General features: G+C 42.1%; 1 protein-coding gene and 1 non-coding gene across 5 annotated transcripts in view; both read left to right on the top strand.

The window, feature by feature from the left end:
• Window positions 1-2,237: 2,237 nt before the first annotated feature.
• Window positions 2,238-2,310, top strand: trnak-uuu (transfer RNA lysine (anticodon UUU)). The gene has a single exon. It is a non-coding gene; the product is annotated as a tRNA-Lys (tRNA).
• Window positions 2,311-4,340: 2,030 nt separating this feature from the next.
• pcnt (pericentrin) overlaps window positions 4,341-17,257 on the top strand; it is a 37,854-nt gene continuing 24,937 nt past the window's right edge. For 2 of the 4 annotated variants that reach the window (XM_069661420.1, XM_069661419.1), the window contains exons 1-18: window positions 4,341-4,507; window positions 5,669-5,698; window positions 7,917-8,093; window positions 8,575-8,718; window positions 9,541-9,690; window positions 9,795-10,678; window positions 10,763-11,116; window positions 11,459-11,873; window positions 12,028-12,444; window positions 12,540-12,758; window positions 13,886-13,981; window positions 14,105-14,224; window positions 14,520-14,775; window positions 14,970-15,049; window positions 15,183-15,480; window positions 15,754-15,854; window positions 16,685-16,796; window positions 17,058-17,184. In XM_069661420.1, coding sequence (XP_069517521.1) covers window positions 4,460-4,507; window positions 5,669-5,698; window positions 7,917-8,093; window positions 8,575-8,718; window positions 9,541-9,690; window positions 9,795-10,678; window positions 10,763-11,116; window positions 11,459-11,873; window positions 12,028-12,444; window positions 12,540-12,758; window positions 13,886-13,981; window positions 14,105-14,224; window positions 14,520-14,775; window positions 14,970-15,049; window positions 15,183-15,480; window positions 15,754-15,854; window positions 16,685-16,796; window positions 17,058-17,184 — 4,028 coding nt within the window. In that variant the 5' untranslated portion in view covers window positions 4,341-4,459. The remainder of the gene's footprint in view (window positions 4,508-5,668; window positions 5,699-7,916; window positions 8,094-8,574; window positions 8,719-9,540; window positions 9,691-9,794; window positions 10,679-10,762; window positions 11,117-11,458; window positions 11,874-12,027; window positions 12,445-12,539; window positions 12,759-13,885; window positions 13,982-14,104; window positions 14,225-14,519; window positions 14,776-14,969; window positions 15,050-15,182; window positions 15,481-15,753; window positions 15,855-16,684; window positions 16,797-17,057; window positions 17,185-17,257) is intronic. The other 2 variants (XM_069661422.1, XM_069661421.1) reach the window with 1 other exon arrangement.

The raw sequence follows: 17,257 nt of genomic DNA, 5'->3' as shown, positions 1-17,257 counted from the left end.
ACCGACAGTCGTCTTGGTTAACACGGTCGATGTCTTCATTAACTACAATGATTATTGTTGTCAGCGTTAGAGACGTCTAAGTTATGTTTGTATTGTATTTTGTCGTGTTACATCGTCATGCATCCTGTATCTCCGAACGTCGTTGTCGTATCATCTCGATACTAACGTTGTTGAGGCCATTTCGGCTAAGTTATTTATATATAGAATATAACATTGCCCTATTTAACAAGCTTATTTATTATTTAACATCTTGTGGAGGGAGGGGTCAGTTACTAAAAAAGAATGGGGAGTTTTGCTGTGTGGTAGGCTAAATAACAATTTCACAGTAACAGTGTTTTGTTTACAGTATGACCTTATAACTTATATATACTTGATGAACTATATGAAACTTGAATTATTACACACAACATGACCCTTACTGACCCTTACTTTTACCTCTTGTACCCTTCGTTTATGTATTTTTGCCCTATATTCCATGCTTAATCTCTATGTTTTATTAGTAGTTGTGAATAAGTTAATTCCACATATCTATACTATATTAACATTGACTTTGTTCTGTCTTATCTTATCTTATGATGGTAGCATTATGTGTTAAGATGGTGGGATTTGATAGTGTACATTTTTTCTCCTCTTTGGCCACAGATGGCTTCAACACAACAAAAACACAGGACTATGGGTGATGATGAATGGATGTGACGCCTGCGGAGGTTTGCTGCCACGGGTGTTTGGCCGTCCGATGCAAGAAACAGGCCTGTTCCCCGCCAGAAGAAGTGGCATGACCTCTATCAGAAGGTAGAGTTGTATAAAGCAATTAGCATACAGTTATAAATGATAAAGCTAAATGTTTTTAAAAAGACACTTGCTTATTTGTTGTCATGAAATATTACAGATTGAGGAATGCCCAATGCAGCTGAGGGGGCAGGCAACTCTGTTCAAGGGCCCACAGACATGTGACTGTGGTTTCCATACTAAGAAGGTATTTGTAAACTAATATCAAATTTTCATGTGCAGATTGTTGATGTTGTGTTCTTTATACTAATGTTTCTGCTTCTCTTTAGCCTCCCAAGAAAGTGTAGCCACCGAAGAAAGTGGCCACAGACCATCTACTGTCAGACCCATTCAGGGATGCCACTGGAGCAGTGGCTGGAAGACATTTAGTGGAAAAGGGCAGACATTTGTATTTTATTCTTTTTTTTGGTATTGTATTTATTCATTATTGTGTTCTTTGCACTACTGGAGTCATTTGATTAATAATTTTTCTTATTTATTTTGTTGTGTTCAATTAATTGTCGTTCTATAATGTTGTGTGCGTGTGTGTGGAGATGGGGTGGGTGAAAGAGAGGGTTTGGGGGGTGGTACGTCTTTGTTTTCACTGTGTTTTCTATTTATAATAAATATGTGGTTTGTTTCTACAACAATTCTTTCATTTGACTTATTTAAATCTCAGTGTAATACCAGGAGTAAACATGGTTTTGCTTTTTGCCCCACCATGCATGATAACACAATACAGTACCATGATACTGTGGCTATAAAATAAACCTTTCTTAAATGGGAAGGAGATGCTAAAAGCTAATATTTCCAATTCATTTGTTAGAAATAATGTCATACCTAATACAGTTCTATGAATTAAAGTCAATAAAACTTCTGAGGAAGAATGAAAATCACAATATCGCTTTCCTGCATCATGCATCATGAATGCATAATAAAACACAGAATGACAAATAGTACTGATTTAATTAATTCTGAATACTAATAAGTGTTTTCTTATGTAGACATATAACTCCTTTAAACATATCCAAAACACTTTGGTTAAAATTTGTTTTGATTCATAATTCCCATTTATAGAAACTGGATTTCTGGAATTATTATGAAAATGACGACCTGGAGGGGCTCTTTACATGCAGAAGAGCCATTAAGAGTCCTCAATTTCTCTCCTTTTTTCCCTCTCTTTTTCTTCCTTTCCCCTTCTTCCCCCGTCTGTACAGACTATTGGTGCCCAGCATCTGCCTGACTGCCGTTACATGTAGGCGTTCACTGCTAGCGGTTAGTGGATCGTTAGCCTAAGTTAGCATACGGCTAGCTTACAACTTTGAAATGCTAGCTAGCTTTAGCTCCAAGCACAACGCTTTTAAGGTAGAGTAGACCGTTAGCATGCATGTGAAACAGATGAACGCCCATTCCGATGTATATTTTACTGTACAATATTTTTATTTGGTCTCATATCTCTGCTAAACAGAGCCCGGATAGCTCAGTCGGTAGAGCATCAGACTTTTAATCTGAGGGTCCAGGGTTCAAGTCCCTGTTCGGGCGATAATGTTTTCCTCCTCCGTCCCATGCTAAACTGCTCTCATACAGGCACAGCTACATTCGTTAGCAGGGTCAGGGGTTCAAGGCCCTCTCAGGGCCCCGACACTTAGTTATCAAACTCATTAAGGGACTGTCACCTTAAAAGTTTTCGGTCATGTAATAACTTTGACCGAACAAAACTAAGTAGTACCAACGTACAGTACAATTTTGACATACTAGCTATACCTTATTTCAGTATTTCCATTTTATGCTACCTTGTACTTCTTCTCAACTATATTTCAGACGGGAACATACGTCTAAGTAGGACTGCACCAGGGTTGCCAGGTCTGTGTGACAAAACCAGCCCAATACTAGAACTCAAAATGTACCCGTCAAACCATATACACTGCTTTTAAAGTCTAACAGCATTGCTATCATTGCCAAATGCATTATAAAATGCAGATTAATGAAACTCAGACGGTCATAGAGGTGGGTGACAGGAGGGTGCTATCAAAACTGGCATCCATCATGGACAACTCCTCTCACCCCCTGCGATCTCTGTTGTACAGTACCGACAAAAAGCTTTTGTATTGTCTCCAGCCACACGTCCTATCCATTCTTTGATTTCGTTTTCACTTTACCAGTCCCTTGTGTATTTCTTCCCGTATTTTTCCCACTTACCGGGCGTCATGTTTCTCCCCGGCCGGAGTTGCTAGCTTGAATTGTCCAGCGTGTTAACGTATTCCGCTGCAGGTGTCACTGCTGACAATAGCTGGCTAGCTGATAGCACACAGTGAACCGAACGGAAACGGACTGTGTGCAGTTTAAGTTTGCTAACTGTGTGGCAAAGTAGAGTGTGTGGGTTTGTTATGTGGGCATGCATGTCCCATGTCCATTATGTGTGGTACTAAAAGGATTTCTATTTATAGATAGCCTATTATTCATGTAATTTGCATGCACAACAGGTCTACCCAAACAGCGGACAAAAATTTCCAGCCGCGCAACACTTAAAAAGTAGCCCAATTCAGCGAGAAAACTGCAAACCTGGCAACCCTGGACTGCACAGTCCCCTCTGAAATATAGCCATGAAGGGCGGCTGATGGGAGGCAGTTGTGGTGCTGCAGAGGGCCATAGTGGTGGTGATGGTGATAATGGACTTGGATATACTTATAATACTTATAATGGATAATGGAATGTTACTTCTTCAGAGTGTTACTTCAACATTCTCTATTCTGTGCTTGAATGAACACAATTGCTTTAAAATACTAGACATACATGCACAAAATATCTAATTAACATGAAATTTGGAATTTGGAGTCAAGCAAACATTGTAGGGACTGAAGCCAGACAGTGGTTTCCATGGGACACTTTACACTGACACTTAACCATGACTTGCAGAACAATGTTGTTCCTGAGCTGAGGAACAGAAGAGTGTGTAAGACTTCAAATAAGATAGCCTTAACAAATTAGTTGAGAAGAGTATTTTTTTATATTATACTTAGTTTGTAAGTCATTTCATACTTTAATGTAACCAAACCATGTCATCAGTTATATTGTTCTCTTGCATTCTCATATATTGTTTCATATGTATTGTAGGCTGCTACATATTAGTTTAATTTTTAAATTTTAATGTTTAAGTGTACAAGGAGAGCAAAGCTAAACCGGAGTCAAATTCCTTGTTTGTGTGCATACCTGCCCAATAAAGCTGATTCTCATTCTGATTGCCATAGAAACGCCCCAGCCAGTGGAGGAACATTCACTTTCAAAACATAGAAGTGAGCCGAGGTATGTTTTGTATTGGCCTGTTCTGATTGGCTACAAGAGCCGTCAATCTAAGATGCGACACGCCACAGCCATTTGATTGGTCATGTTGACTCTAGTTTGAGCGATATACAAGCATGGAGGTGGTTAATATTCATGCAACGCAAACTCTATTGGCTGAAGACGTGGCACGTAATGATTTGATTGGACAATTTATTCAAGCAATCTCAATAAGGGCGGAGTTAAAATTACTTGGCGGCCATATTGAATATTATCTGTTGACAGTTGTGTCTAAAGGAAGCTGAAAGATTTTGATTTACTTAACTTTTGCAAGAAGTGACGGACTGTTGAGCTTCTCAGTTGAATTAGGACGTATGTCCTAAACTTTTTATAGTTTAATTTTAAGCAAGAGATGGATGAAGATGAACGGCAGAGGAAACTAGAAGCTGGAAGAGCTAAGGTTTGTTGCTAACAAGTAACGCACGCTAATACTGAACGTTAGCAGTTAGCGCCAGCTCGTTAGCTAGCTCTTTTGTCATAGCTCTGCGCTTGTCCACTGATGACTATACTTTACTAAATTATTGTACGTTGTGTTTGTCTTGGCTTAATTTCCATTCTCCGGTTCAATTACAGAAACTCGTAACTTGAATCATTTGCCGCGCACATGTCGCGGGTAAATCATTAGCTGGGGTTGCACATAGCCAACGATAATAACAGTTATGGAGTAGGTTAATCGGCCAATGAATTGAATAACTTGGTATACACTTGAAATTCAGTAGAGACAGAAATATGCAGTTGTTTACAAGGACAAGGGAAATTTCTAAACTCAAGGAAAGCAACTTTTTTCTTTTACATATGTCAAGGTGTTATTTTAGAGCTGTAATGGGACAAACTGCAGGTGCATCTGATGATTTTAATGGAGATTTTATTATAAAGTATTCTAAAGGCCCATGGTTAGTTTAACTTCAATGCAGTATTCTTGCAGTTGGCCAAAGTATTTTCCATCCCAATAGTACATTTACTAACGGCTCTGGAAAATACAACCATTAAGAAAACCAATTTTAAAGTTCTGCAGTGTTCGTGATAAAAGGGGTATCTCACAGCCTTGTAAACAATCAAATGACTTACTCAGAATTTCAATGTTTTTTTTTTTATAGATGTTTCATCATTATTATTATGCTCTATTTAGCTACCCCTCCCATAGCTGTTTGAACAGTTAATAAGTTAAGTGTCAATGGAATACTGACCTACTTATGACTTAATGGTAAAACAGTATCTCTTATGACCTTTTTTGGGGGAGAAAAAAAGAAACTTTATGAAAATTGCCAACGTGGTGTTGCTAAAATGAAAAGGCAAACAGCTGTTTATAAGTCCATGGCTGGCCATATTAGTAATGGACCAACAATCAAGAATAGCTGGCGCGGTATCGACTACCAGGCCACATTGTCTGGTATTAAATGCAAAACTAGGTCACCTGTTGAGAGCAGCTTATTGAATAGCCTTTCTTATATGTTTTCTTAAAGCCTCCAGGTCATTGTAATACCCAAAAGAGACTGGTTGTGCATCAATATGATGCATATTACTAAAGAAATAACTAAACCACTGATATTCCTTATGACAGAAGTCCTCCAGCATGCTGAGAAGCCAGTCGGTAAGTAAAGAAACTGGTGACTGGCCGAGCCCTTTGACTTTGTTGTGGGATTTGTGGGCATTATTCCTCTGTGATTTTAATCTTCTGGCTTTTTTTTTGTCTCTCTTGGGTTGGTAGTCAGGGCTTTCTTCTGCTTTTCTGCACTATGATATGATTGCTGCACACTTTTGGGATTTAACCCCACTGCTCCTAAATAAATCACTGTGGATTATTGACCTGAGAGGAAATCTACTGTCCATTAATAATTTTCAATGCCTCATGTTGCCATGCACCTCGCATACACTGTCATACTGGTTGCAGGCCATCAGGTGGTGCAGTGAGCCCATGAGACTTGTTAAGGTTGGATATGATGCACTTGCATCTCACATGAATTGTGTTGCTATGGTAATGCAGAGCTGTCAGTTGCCTTTACTGTATTTGATGCATCAGAAAGCTTTCCAGAAAGGATGGTACTCTTGCAAATTACAAAATAAACACAGACAAATGCAAACATTCAAGCACAAAAAAAAAAAGTCATGAGGACAATGGGTGTTGACATTGTGGGTAACACAATAGCGGCATTCAGCAGTCCAGTAACATCTGATGTGGCCAGAATAAGCTCTAGCCCGTGTGTTAGTCAGATCCTCAGTATTTCAGAAGCGGCCTTGGGCGAAACACAGCTCATCTGGCTAATGTGTCTTTCTGAGATTTTTGTGGCAGGCAGAGGCGGCGAATAGGGTGATGGAAAGACACAAAGGGTGGGGTTTTAAGTCATAAGGAGTGTGAAAGCAGATGAGCAATGGAGGTGGCGAGGGATTAAGTGTGGTGTAGCTGAGGGAATGATTGTTACAGGCAGTGTTTTAACCTGGTTTTAGGAGTCAAAGGAGAAACATAGCTTGGCGGTGAATGCATTGTATGATACTAAATATCACAAATCAAAACTACAATGTGGTGTGATGACAGGCATGTAACATGTCATTAGAACAAACATGGGTGCACAGGCACCCATGTTGTTGTCATGCACATGCGTGTGACTCATCACACAAAGCAACAAGTAGCTCTCCCAGGGCCATGCAATCTCCAATTGAATCGAGCATGCACACTCGGATGCTGCTCACCGCACACAGAGCTCTGTCTCCTCCTCTCCATGTGAATGCATCTCCCAGTCTCCACCCTCTTCGCTTAGTCTAGACACATGCCATCCCCTATCCAGAGTTTGTGGAGCTCTCTGCTCTGTACGTTGGCTGAGGCTGGGAGTTTTAGGATAAAAGGGTTGGCACAGTGTGCTGTTGCCTACAGACTGCAAGATCTTCATCTGGACACTAGAACAACTGCCCTGATAAGGAGGAACTGACAGATGTGACCACCAGCAAGAGAGGAAGTCGATGGTTGACTGTCAGTTATTGATGTAGGGCTTCATGAGGTACCCTGTCACAATGTCAGCTGCTGTAATCTGATTTAAGCTGCTTAAAGAAGAGAGATGGGCAGAGAGAGGGAGAGAGGCGGATATAAAAAAATAGGAGGAGTATTTTGCAAAGAGAAATGACCTGAGGTGGATTTGGACAAAGCAGTCCCTCTGGAATTCTAAATACCGTGGCTTAATTGGAGATTGTTTTTCACTGAGAATGATCTTCTCAGATTCTATTTTTCTTATTTTTTGGTTTGTTTTTCACTTTTTTAACCTTTCATGATTTCATGGACGACTCTCTGATGCTTCTAAATGCTCCGTTCAACCAGTTTCACTGTCTCTGACTTTTGTTCCATGCTGAAAACCGGCAAGTGGCAGAGATGGATGTCTGCTTCCTTTTTCCTCTAACCTTGTGCTGTTTCTGGTCTGCTGAGAGGTTGTCCAATATGTGTCACTGAAATCTGCACTTCTCATGGGTTTGACACAGCTCTCGAGAGATTTGAGAATATTTAGCATCACCTCATTCTGAACTTCTTGTTTCATTGGGCACTTTTTTTTTTTGCTGCACAACTCTGACTCATCAAAATGACGGCTGACACTCTGTTTTGTTTTCTTCAGCAGGACTATCAACAGCATGAACCCACATGTGTTTATGCTTAGTGGTTTTACAATGATGTTCTGGTTATTTTTCATTTGTCAACTGAGGAGATAAGTCTGGACTCAAGTTCTCTCTCGCCTTTGACCCCTGAGCTTCTCCATGCTCTTAGTGTGGTGGTGTTCAGTGGTCCTGACCTACGTGTCCATCTACCTCTCGCTGTCTTTCCTGCGCAGCTTGCTAGCTTCCGACAGAAGCGGGCGAAAGGCGACGGTGCGGGGGCGCCGAAAAAGACGCAGAAGAGGAAGGGCCAGAATGACGCGCAGAATGGCGGCGCAACGCAAGACCGCCGTGTAGAACCGGCGCTTTCTTCAGCATCTGACAAGAAGCTGAACAACAAGACCAACCATGAGGTACACCACCCACAGCATAGAGATCACCAGTCATCCATCAATAACACAGTTCAGATGAGGCTGAAGAAATCTGTGTGGACCTTTCTATTATTTAAAACAGCTGGTCATTCTCATCACTATAATTGCTTCATCGCATGACATTACTGTGGATTATTCACAGGTCAAACTACCTGACCTCTGGTATACGTCTGATTTTGTTTGTTCACTAACAAGTGGTCCGTGCCCCCTGCTCGATAAACATACATTAGAGAAATGGGTCACTAACCATCACGTTGCCTGTAGGGCATGTTGTCATAGCAACCTGGCCAGGATTAACTGTGGCACTATCTGCTGCCTTTTCTAAAGGGAAAGTTCGGCCACAACATTAGATGAAAATATTTGTGGCACGTTTTATTTGTTTCTTTGTGGCACTTTTCATTTTCCGTTTTAGGCGAAGTGGGAAAAAAATTATTCCTGATTCTTAAACAATTGAATCCTTTAGGAGCCCCAGAAGGCGGAGAAACCAGAGGTTCAGCAGAACCCACGACAGAAGGATCAGACCCCCACCCCGGAGCAAAGCCTGTCCCCTGTGGAAGATTTTAGAGAAGAGGAGCTCGTCACACTCACTGGCAAAGAGCAGCTCAAGGTATACACAGTATGATGTATCATTTTTCCTTAGTGCACTTTGAAGTATCTGAGTACTGTTTGAAGACTTAACTGAGTTTAAGTATGCCTTGATATAAAAAGCAAAAGAGAAGATGGGTTTAATGTCATGAATGTATACTTACTTATAATCCCAGGCTCTAAATTCACACAGTGGAAACAGGGCTCTGAAACTGTTCTAAATATCAGTGATGCTGTTCACATGCCATGCTGCTGTGTATTATATGTTTGGTCAAAGCCTCATACTTCACTCACCCATAAGACAATGGAAGTCTCATGGTTGTATGCTGTGTGTATGATTTTAGAGTCTGGTGGATTTTATGTGTCTGTGTTCTGTGTCATCATCAGCCCATGGGGAATGTAACTGTCAGATTAAATATGCTGCATCTTCACATCAGTGCTGCCAAGCAGAACAGCTGTGTTCTGTATACTATGTAGAAGGCATTTTAACAGGTGTCTCTAGTAGGGGAGATGTTGTCTGAGGTGTTAAATGATGTTCTAGGCTTTCAAGGCTTCATGTTGACTCTAGTGTCAGATTGTGTTTTACCTGTTGCATCCAGTATTAGAGGTTGCAATTTTGTTTTTAAATCGGTGTCTTAACACTACAGACAAATAATTTTTTCCCAACAAGGAAATTGGGCTTATTTTCTTTCTTATAATTGTCATTTTGGTGCTCAAGTGTTGTGCTCTGGATGGCAGATAAACCTGCAATACTGAGTGCCACACTTAACCATCGGACAGTGTGTCTATTTATGACTATGTGTGTCTATGCCTAAGAAATTAATCCTTACTTTTACACTTACAGAAGTTACAGCAGGCTGTGGAGAAGCGTAATGAGATTATTGCAAGGCTCAGCTCCAACCTGCAGGAGGCGCTGGCCAGTAGAGACCAGGTACAACTGGAGGCTCAGTCCCTGGCAGGACAGATTCAGGCACTACAGAGACAACTCCAGCAGGTAAGTGTTGCTAAGAGCTGAATCTTTTGCTGAATAATGCCCACTTAACTATTCATAAGCACAGCACCTGAACTACTGTATTCTGTGAATTGTCTTTCACACAGACCAGTGTTGAGTTTCTACGCATTAAAAGTCAGACAGGGTCCGAAGTCCCCAACAATCATCGACAGCAACATCAGCACGAGCATTGCTCTCAAGATGCAGACGTCAACCTGAAAGATCATTCGTCGCTTGCCCAGTCAGGCGTTGAAGGCAACACTGTACTGGACTCCCTGAGGGCCGAGCTGGAAGAAGAAAGGAAGAACAGCAGACGTATATTTGCAGAACTAGAGGAGGAGATGAAGAAACACCAACATGTGCTTTCTCTACTGGAAAAGGAGAAGAAAAGCAGGAGCGAGGAGAGAAAGGAAAAGGAGACGCAGCTGCAAGACCTCCAGAGCCAGTTAAGTTTAGCCCAAACTCAGTGCCTTGAGCTGCAGCAGCACAAAGCGGAGAAGGAGAAGCTGAACATAGAAGTGCTGGACCTGAGGAAAAGGCTGCAGGGGGAAGAAGATGCACACAGGAGATTTAGCGAGGAGGTGGCCAGTGCTGCCCTCCGTCTCCAAAACCTTGAAGAGGAAAGACTGAGACAGGAGGTGGAGATGCAGCGCCTCAAAGAGGAGCACATAGAGGAGGTGGAGAGAGTCAGGCAGCTATTGGAGGAGAGGGAGAAAGAACTGAAGTTTAGAGAGGAAGAGGTCATCGGACTCAAAGCTTCTAAGAATCGTCAGAATAAAGTGAAAGCTGGGTTCAGCTGTGACGAAAGGATTAGTACTGATGAGGCAGATCTGGAAAGTGGGCCTGACCATGACGGCATGAATGTATCAATACCTGGAGATATAATGATGGAGCGCTACTTGTCTTCAGCTTCTCATGCACACAACCAGTCATCAGTGGTCAATGAAAGCTTTGAACACTGCAGTCAGCTGGACATCTCTGCAGATTACAGGTTAGATAAATGCTAATAGTTATATGTATATCTGTCTTTTTTATAGGCTACTTAAATAATCTATCTCTCTGATTCTTTTCACAGTTTTGAGCTGAACAGTGACGTGTTGGGAGATGAGCCTCTGTTGTCAATTTCAAACCGTTTCCCTGAAGAAAACGACGACCTCCCCAACAATTCTAGCCCCCATTTCTCCCCTGGCATCCCTGTGGCTAATAACTCCAGCCCTCTTTCTCAGTGGCTGCACGACTCCGCCTCCGGCGAGCTGGAGATGAGTAAACTGTCTGAGCAGCAGCTTGAGGTGACGGACCTGGAGAAAGACCTGCTGAATCAGCAGTGTGGGGAGCTCCGTGAGGAGCTGGATCTCAAGGACAGGGACTTAAATGTGTTAAGGGAGGAAGTCATTAAGAGCGCCGAAGAGCTGGGGGAAGCCAGGAGCAGGTAATGAACTTAATTAGGGCACGCAGTTAATTAGTTTTTTCCAGATACATTCATATGCAATACTTGAGTTTTTTATTGTTTTTTTTAACTGTGCCAACTTTTATTTTGACGGCAAAGGTTTCATCCTAATATTTAATATCAACATTCTTTGTGCATTTGTTTTTAAAGCATTTTACAAACAAGCTCATCCTGATTATCTTGTGAAAGTTGTATCAAAACTTGTGCGAAAGCTTTAAAAAAGAGTTAATATACTTAGGTTATACAGGTAGCTGCATTAACTCATGCAAAGTGACCATATGTTTAGTATTTTCTCAAAGCGTTTTGTGCACTTTAAATGTTCAGGTGGGCCCAGGTAACAGAAGAGCTCAGGCAGGCTCTCTGGGAACTTGAAGAGGAGAAGGAGAAGAGGATGCACGTTGAGGAAGAGATGAACTTGAAAACCCACGAACAAGACAACCTAAAGAACAAACTGAGTGCCTTAATGGAAGAAAGAGAAAAACAGACTGCAGCCATGTTGTTGGGAAAGGAAGCTGCTAAAACCTCGCTGCTGCTTGCCGATGCCTCTCCATCAGACGAGGGAGATAAGCTGGTAGGGGAGCTCAAAAATGAGCAGGAGAAGGAGGCTGCACTCCTGTCTCATCAAAAACAGCAGGAGCTGTTTGGGCTGTCTCTGCAGGAGATGAAGCAGGCTACAGACTCTGCCAAACAGTGTCAGAGTCCAGAGCTGAAGGATGACAGCCAGCTGCAGACATTACAGGTATAACAGTATAACAAGTGGGTTTGTGTTAACAGCTTAAAAAGAATGTAAACAAGCAAGTCTATACAGCTTAAAGGCTTCAAGTAAAGGAGTTATGCATTGATATGAAAATGTACTAATAGCTAATAAAATTTTGCTTCCTTCCTCTCTCAAGGCTCACTGTGAAAATCTCCTGTCGGACCTAGAGGAGACAAAAACAACACACAAAACCACAGCAGCCCTACTAGATCAAAGGACTATGGAGCTTGACGAAACATTGAAGGAGCTTGAAACGACTCGTGCGCAGGTTGTAAATGTTCAAACAGAGGTGGAAAGATTGCAGGAAGAGCTGGAGAAGAGCCAGAGCCGTCTGGACGGTGCCGAAAAAGAGAAGAACGAATTGGACTCTCAGATCTTCTGTTTGACACAAAACCTGGCCAACCTGGAGGAGGCCCAAGCCCAGGCAGCGCAGGAGAGGGAGGAGCACAGGAGAAAGGAAGAGGACATGGATGAGCGGATCAAACAAATGGAACAAGTCTTAGAGGAGGAGCTGGAACAGTTTGAAAACCTGCTAAAAGACAAAGATGTTGAGGTGAGATACATAAAGCCAAAACAGTTGATTTATTTGCTTTGTTTTAAGGAAAATTACTTCTCAAGGGATAAACATGATGAACAATATATTTACAGTTTACTGAAGAGAAGGAGAAATGGGAGTACGAAAGGCAGGAGAAGGAGAAAGACCTTCTTGATGTGAGGCGTCACCTGGAGGAGCAGAGGAAGGGGAGGGAGGAGGAGGTGAAGGCTCTCCTTGAGAAGCAGATCATGGTGGTTGAGGAGGTTACAGAGAGGCTGAAAACGTCTCACCAACAGGAGATAAAACACCTGATGGAGAAACATCAACAAGAGGTGGGAGTTTAAAAAATAGATTGAAGTTTAATTTGATTTCTCCTGGAACCCCTTCTGTTGCCCCATTATTGCTTAGATTTAGTTATTAATTTGTGTATTGTGTGTTATGTGTTTGTTGATTACACATAGTATAACATAATTTGTATTGTATGTGTGCACTGAAAGCCTTCATAGACTCTTTATTTGTTTGTTTGATGGCAAATATCTCAAAAACGTGTCAACAAGTGATCAGATTTTTTACTGAGCTGGATATATTATTTATAGGTCTATCTTAAAGGGCATTTAGATTAAAGAGGGGGTATTATGCTGTTTCACATTTTAAGACATATATACAATGTTACAATGTTGGATGTCCAGACTAAACCTGGGTGAAGTTTCAAATCTGTAGGTAAAAGTATGTTGGAGTAATCCCCTCCTCAAAAGTCTCTGTCTGAAACCTGCCGTTCACAGCAGCCTGCAGACTGACTTCTCCAAACGCTTCACTTTGTGATGTCACAAAGTGGAGGAACTTTATATTTGGCCATCTGCCTGAGACACAGCAGAGCTTCCTGCCTCTGGCACAGTTCAAGGACACGCCCACCCAGCAGCTCAGTCTGCCTCTGAAATTTTTTTCACTCCACCACTCTGCTCAACAGCTCTGCTCGTCAAGTTGGTTAAGAATGTCTTGGAGTAGGTGTTTCTTTGGCTGTGAAGGAAAGACATCAGTGTTTACTTTTCCAAAGGAAAAGAGCAGCAGACATTAATTTCAAACCGAAAAAGTGACGTTTGCTCTTTGCTGACAACTCTGTAACATGGCCACAGGGTAGAAGGCGTGCCTCAAACACTCTGTTCTGCCTCTGAGAGCTGGCCAATTGGAAGAAAGTGGTCTTGTAGGGGCGGGGTTTCTTAAAGGGCCAGAGCTGACTGAGTCGTTTCCGGCAGAGGCTGTATAAGGGCCTGCATAGAGCACCAGTGTGAGAAAATTAGTATTTTTAACTGTAAATTATGCTAAGCTACTCCACAGGTATCACAGAGTGAAATATTAAGCTTGAAATTAGCATAATACCCCACCTTTAAATATTTGTTGACATGCTCTGTGGTTGCCTAGTCTTAATTTTCCTGATGTATTTATCTGCATAAATTCCTAGATTTCAGAGTTGAACAGTCACCTGGAGTCAGAACTGCTGAAGCAGCAAGCTGTTATGGAGGAAGAGCAGAAGAGACAGATCAGTCTAATCAAACAGGTACCCGAGCCTTAATGCTACATATTTCACGCTCTGTAAGATGCAGCACATTGTTTTATTTTGCTATTTTAGTAAGGATTATTTTTTAGCTTCTTATGTGTCCAATTCTCTTTCTTCCCCCAGGTGACTGAACGTGAGCACAAGAGGATGGTTTCAGAGCTGAGTGCCAAACACAGTGAGGAGCTTGGTAAGCTGAGGGAGAGCATGGAGGCTGCCCACCAGGCTGAGCTGCAGCAGGCACAGGTATACTAGATGTATATTCTCTACATAAACGGGCACAGTGTGACATCTTCATCACTTCTTTGTCTTCTTAGCTTTTTTCTTACAAAACTGTCCTCTAGTCAACGGGATTATATCAGTTAGTGTAACTTAATACAAGTATTTTATATTTTGAAGATTCAAGACTGAGAATAGGAGAATAACATTGTCAGATAAATGTATAAACGTAACTTACAAACCCTCTTTTTCCCCGTAACACGCAGTTACTACTTGCCTCATGCAAATCTCTCACACAAACTGTACCTTCAATTTACTCCAGCTCCAAAAGACCACTGAAGTTGAAGCCTTGCACCTTAGCCTGACCAGCGTCCACATGACCCAGCTGCAGCACTCCCAGGTGAACTTGCAGCAGGAGCAGGAGTCCGCTCTTGCCGAGGTCCAGGCCTCCCTGAGGGACACGTTTGCACAGGAAAGTTCCCTCCTGCAGGCCCGGCATCAGTTAGAACTGGACCAGGTCAGAGAGCAGAACCAGGAGCAGCAAGAGAGACTGCGTGAGCTGCACCAACAAGACATGAGTGAGTGATGTGGAAAGTGCTTTTCTGTTCAGTCGGTGTTATTTGCCTTCATGTGCATTCAAACATGCGCCATAAGCAACGTTAAGGGTGACTCACCCACATCCTTAATGGCAAAGTATAGCATAATGACAGATGTAACCTTGAACTTCTCTGACGTGGGAATCTTTTCCTTTTGTTTGCATTTGTATACACAGATGAGTTAAAGCAGCAGTGGGAGGCATCTGTCGCTCAGGAGAGAGCTGCCGTGGAGGAGAAGCAGGCCAAAGAGATACAGGTCAGGTTTTTGCACATCTTTTTGACAAATGTACTTTTTTGAAAGGCCAGTTCACTGTGTCTTTTGAAAGACATACCATATTAAATGCATTAAAAATACATACCAGTTAATGTTGGTCTCCTCTTTCTCTCAGACTCTAAGGTCACAGTGGGGTAAGGACGCTGAGAGCATCCAGTCAACCCTTCAAATTTCGCTCCAAGAGGCCCAGAACAACCTTACTGCCACCCAGACTGAACTCGCCAGCACCCGGGCTTCCCTCACAGAGACCAACAAAGCTCTAACTGAAGCCCAGGCAGCTTTGTCTCAGACCCAATCACAGCTGCAGGAGTCATTGGCCCGGCTGGATAAAGTCCAGACGTCCAGTAAGGAGCAGAACCAGAAACTAGAGGAGGAGCTGAAACAAGCATGGGCCGACAGAGATGCTGCTGCCCGTGAGTTCCATCTTTTAATAACTCATCATGCTCCCCTCCTGCACTCACTCAGAGTGCAAACTTCTATTGCAGCTGCACACGCCTCCAAATGTATTATTCCAATGATAAAAGCAGTCATTATAATCTGCATCTGTCTGCTAATATTAGAGCTTTGTATCTTCATGAAGTATTCACATTTCTCATGGCCACCAAGTTTCACTGTTAAAAAAATCTTCCATGTAGTTTCTGTTCGAGTCTGTATAAATTGTTGTTGCTTATCTCTGTCTGCTCCAGGTGCTCTGGAGGAGTTGGTTTCTAGTCATAAGACAGTGCTGCAGGAGAAAGAGCAGCAAGTGCTCCACCTACAGGAGAAGGAGCAGAATTTGCAGCAAGAGGTGAGTTTACGTTAACATGTAGCTAAATAACTACTTATAAGCAATTTCACTACACTGGGTCTCACATTAATTAACAACCCTTGATATATATTTAAAAGAGAAATTCACTCCTGGAAAAAGCCACTGTCAGTCAAAGCTGGTGTTCTCTGTAATTGATAGGAGCAATAATATTTGAAATTTGGCGCCATAGCTGTGGAGAAAGTTGTACAAACAGCTCGTGGTTTCTCCCATTCTACATTCCTACAACACCCAGCGTGCATTGCGCCCCTCCCTCTGAAAGGAACGGCCCAGCAAGAGATGCTGGAGTGAAATACTACCGTTTCGCTGCAGGCAACGGCTCAGAGCGGAACAGAATTTGAAATACGATAAGAATATACCGGTGGATCGTCTAAAAAATCTTCTGGTCTGCAGTCTACATTTCAAACCTGATTATTTTGAACCAGACATAACATCAGAAGCGGCGTCCTAGATTGAGGAAGTGTAGATTAGCGAGCTGCCTGGCCTTCAGGTATCGCCAGATAATGCGTTTTACCTAGTCTGGCGGAGGTTTACCAGGGCTCATTGGAGAAGTGGATAGCGTCCTCCAAAGGCACAGAGCCAAATTGCATTTTTTCCTACCATAATGGCATAAGCTTCCCATAATGGCATGATAGCACTGAGGTTGAAAATCAACAAATTTGTACTTTTTGTTTAATAAATATACATTTAAATCGTTACACGAGTCTATAAAACCCACTCCCAGTCTATAAATAATAGGAATAAGGAAACGTACACATTTTGAAATTTAATTCAAGATACAATGCGTTTTCTTTTTCCTCTCTGTGAACTAGGTTTTGCGCCTGCAGGAGGAGAAGACCCTGTTAAAACAGAGCTCAGAAGAACAAGTAGGTCATCTGTGGGGCCAGCTGGAGAGCATGAGGACTAGTCGCCAAGAGTTGGGAGGTGAGATTGATAAAACCAGCCTGACATCTTCTCTCCAGCTGTGTATTTTCATCTACATTTATCTAGATACTCACAGTTAACATATTTAAATATTCACACATACGAGGTGTACAAAACTGTTGCCCTATTAATGTTTGTGATGTTATATGACACCAAGAGGACAAGAACATTCTAGAAAAATCAGTTCTCTCTCCACTGTTTGTGAATCTCCAGTTACTGTGTTCTTATCTTTTCTGTCTTGTTCTCTTAAATTTCTGACAGAGCTGAAGGAGCAGCTGCTCGCTCGCTCATCTCGCGTTGATGACATTGAGCGCCTGAAGACGGAGTTTAATGATCAAAAACGGGAAATAAAGGAACAGAATGAGGCTGAGCTGGAAAGCTTGAGGAGGTATGATAATCCAGGATGTAGGCACACACCTTTTAAGTCTTGATGCACTTTATGCTCTCAAAAGTCCTCCCTT

This window comes from Semicossyphus pulcher, unplaced genomic scaffold (assembly GCF_022749685.1).
Source record: "Semicossyphus pulcher isolate SPU_LCO1_2020_fin unplaced genomic scaffold, fSemPul1.0.p SCAF_14, whole genome shotgun sequence".
NCBI lineage: Eukaryota > Metazoa > Chordata > Actinopteri > Labriformes > Labridae > Semicossyphus > Semicossyphus pulcher.
The sequence above is the reverse complement of the archived record's forward strand: the minus strand, read 5'-3'. Positions and strand labels throughout refer to the sequence as shown.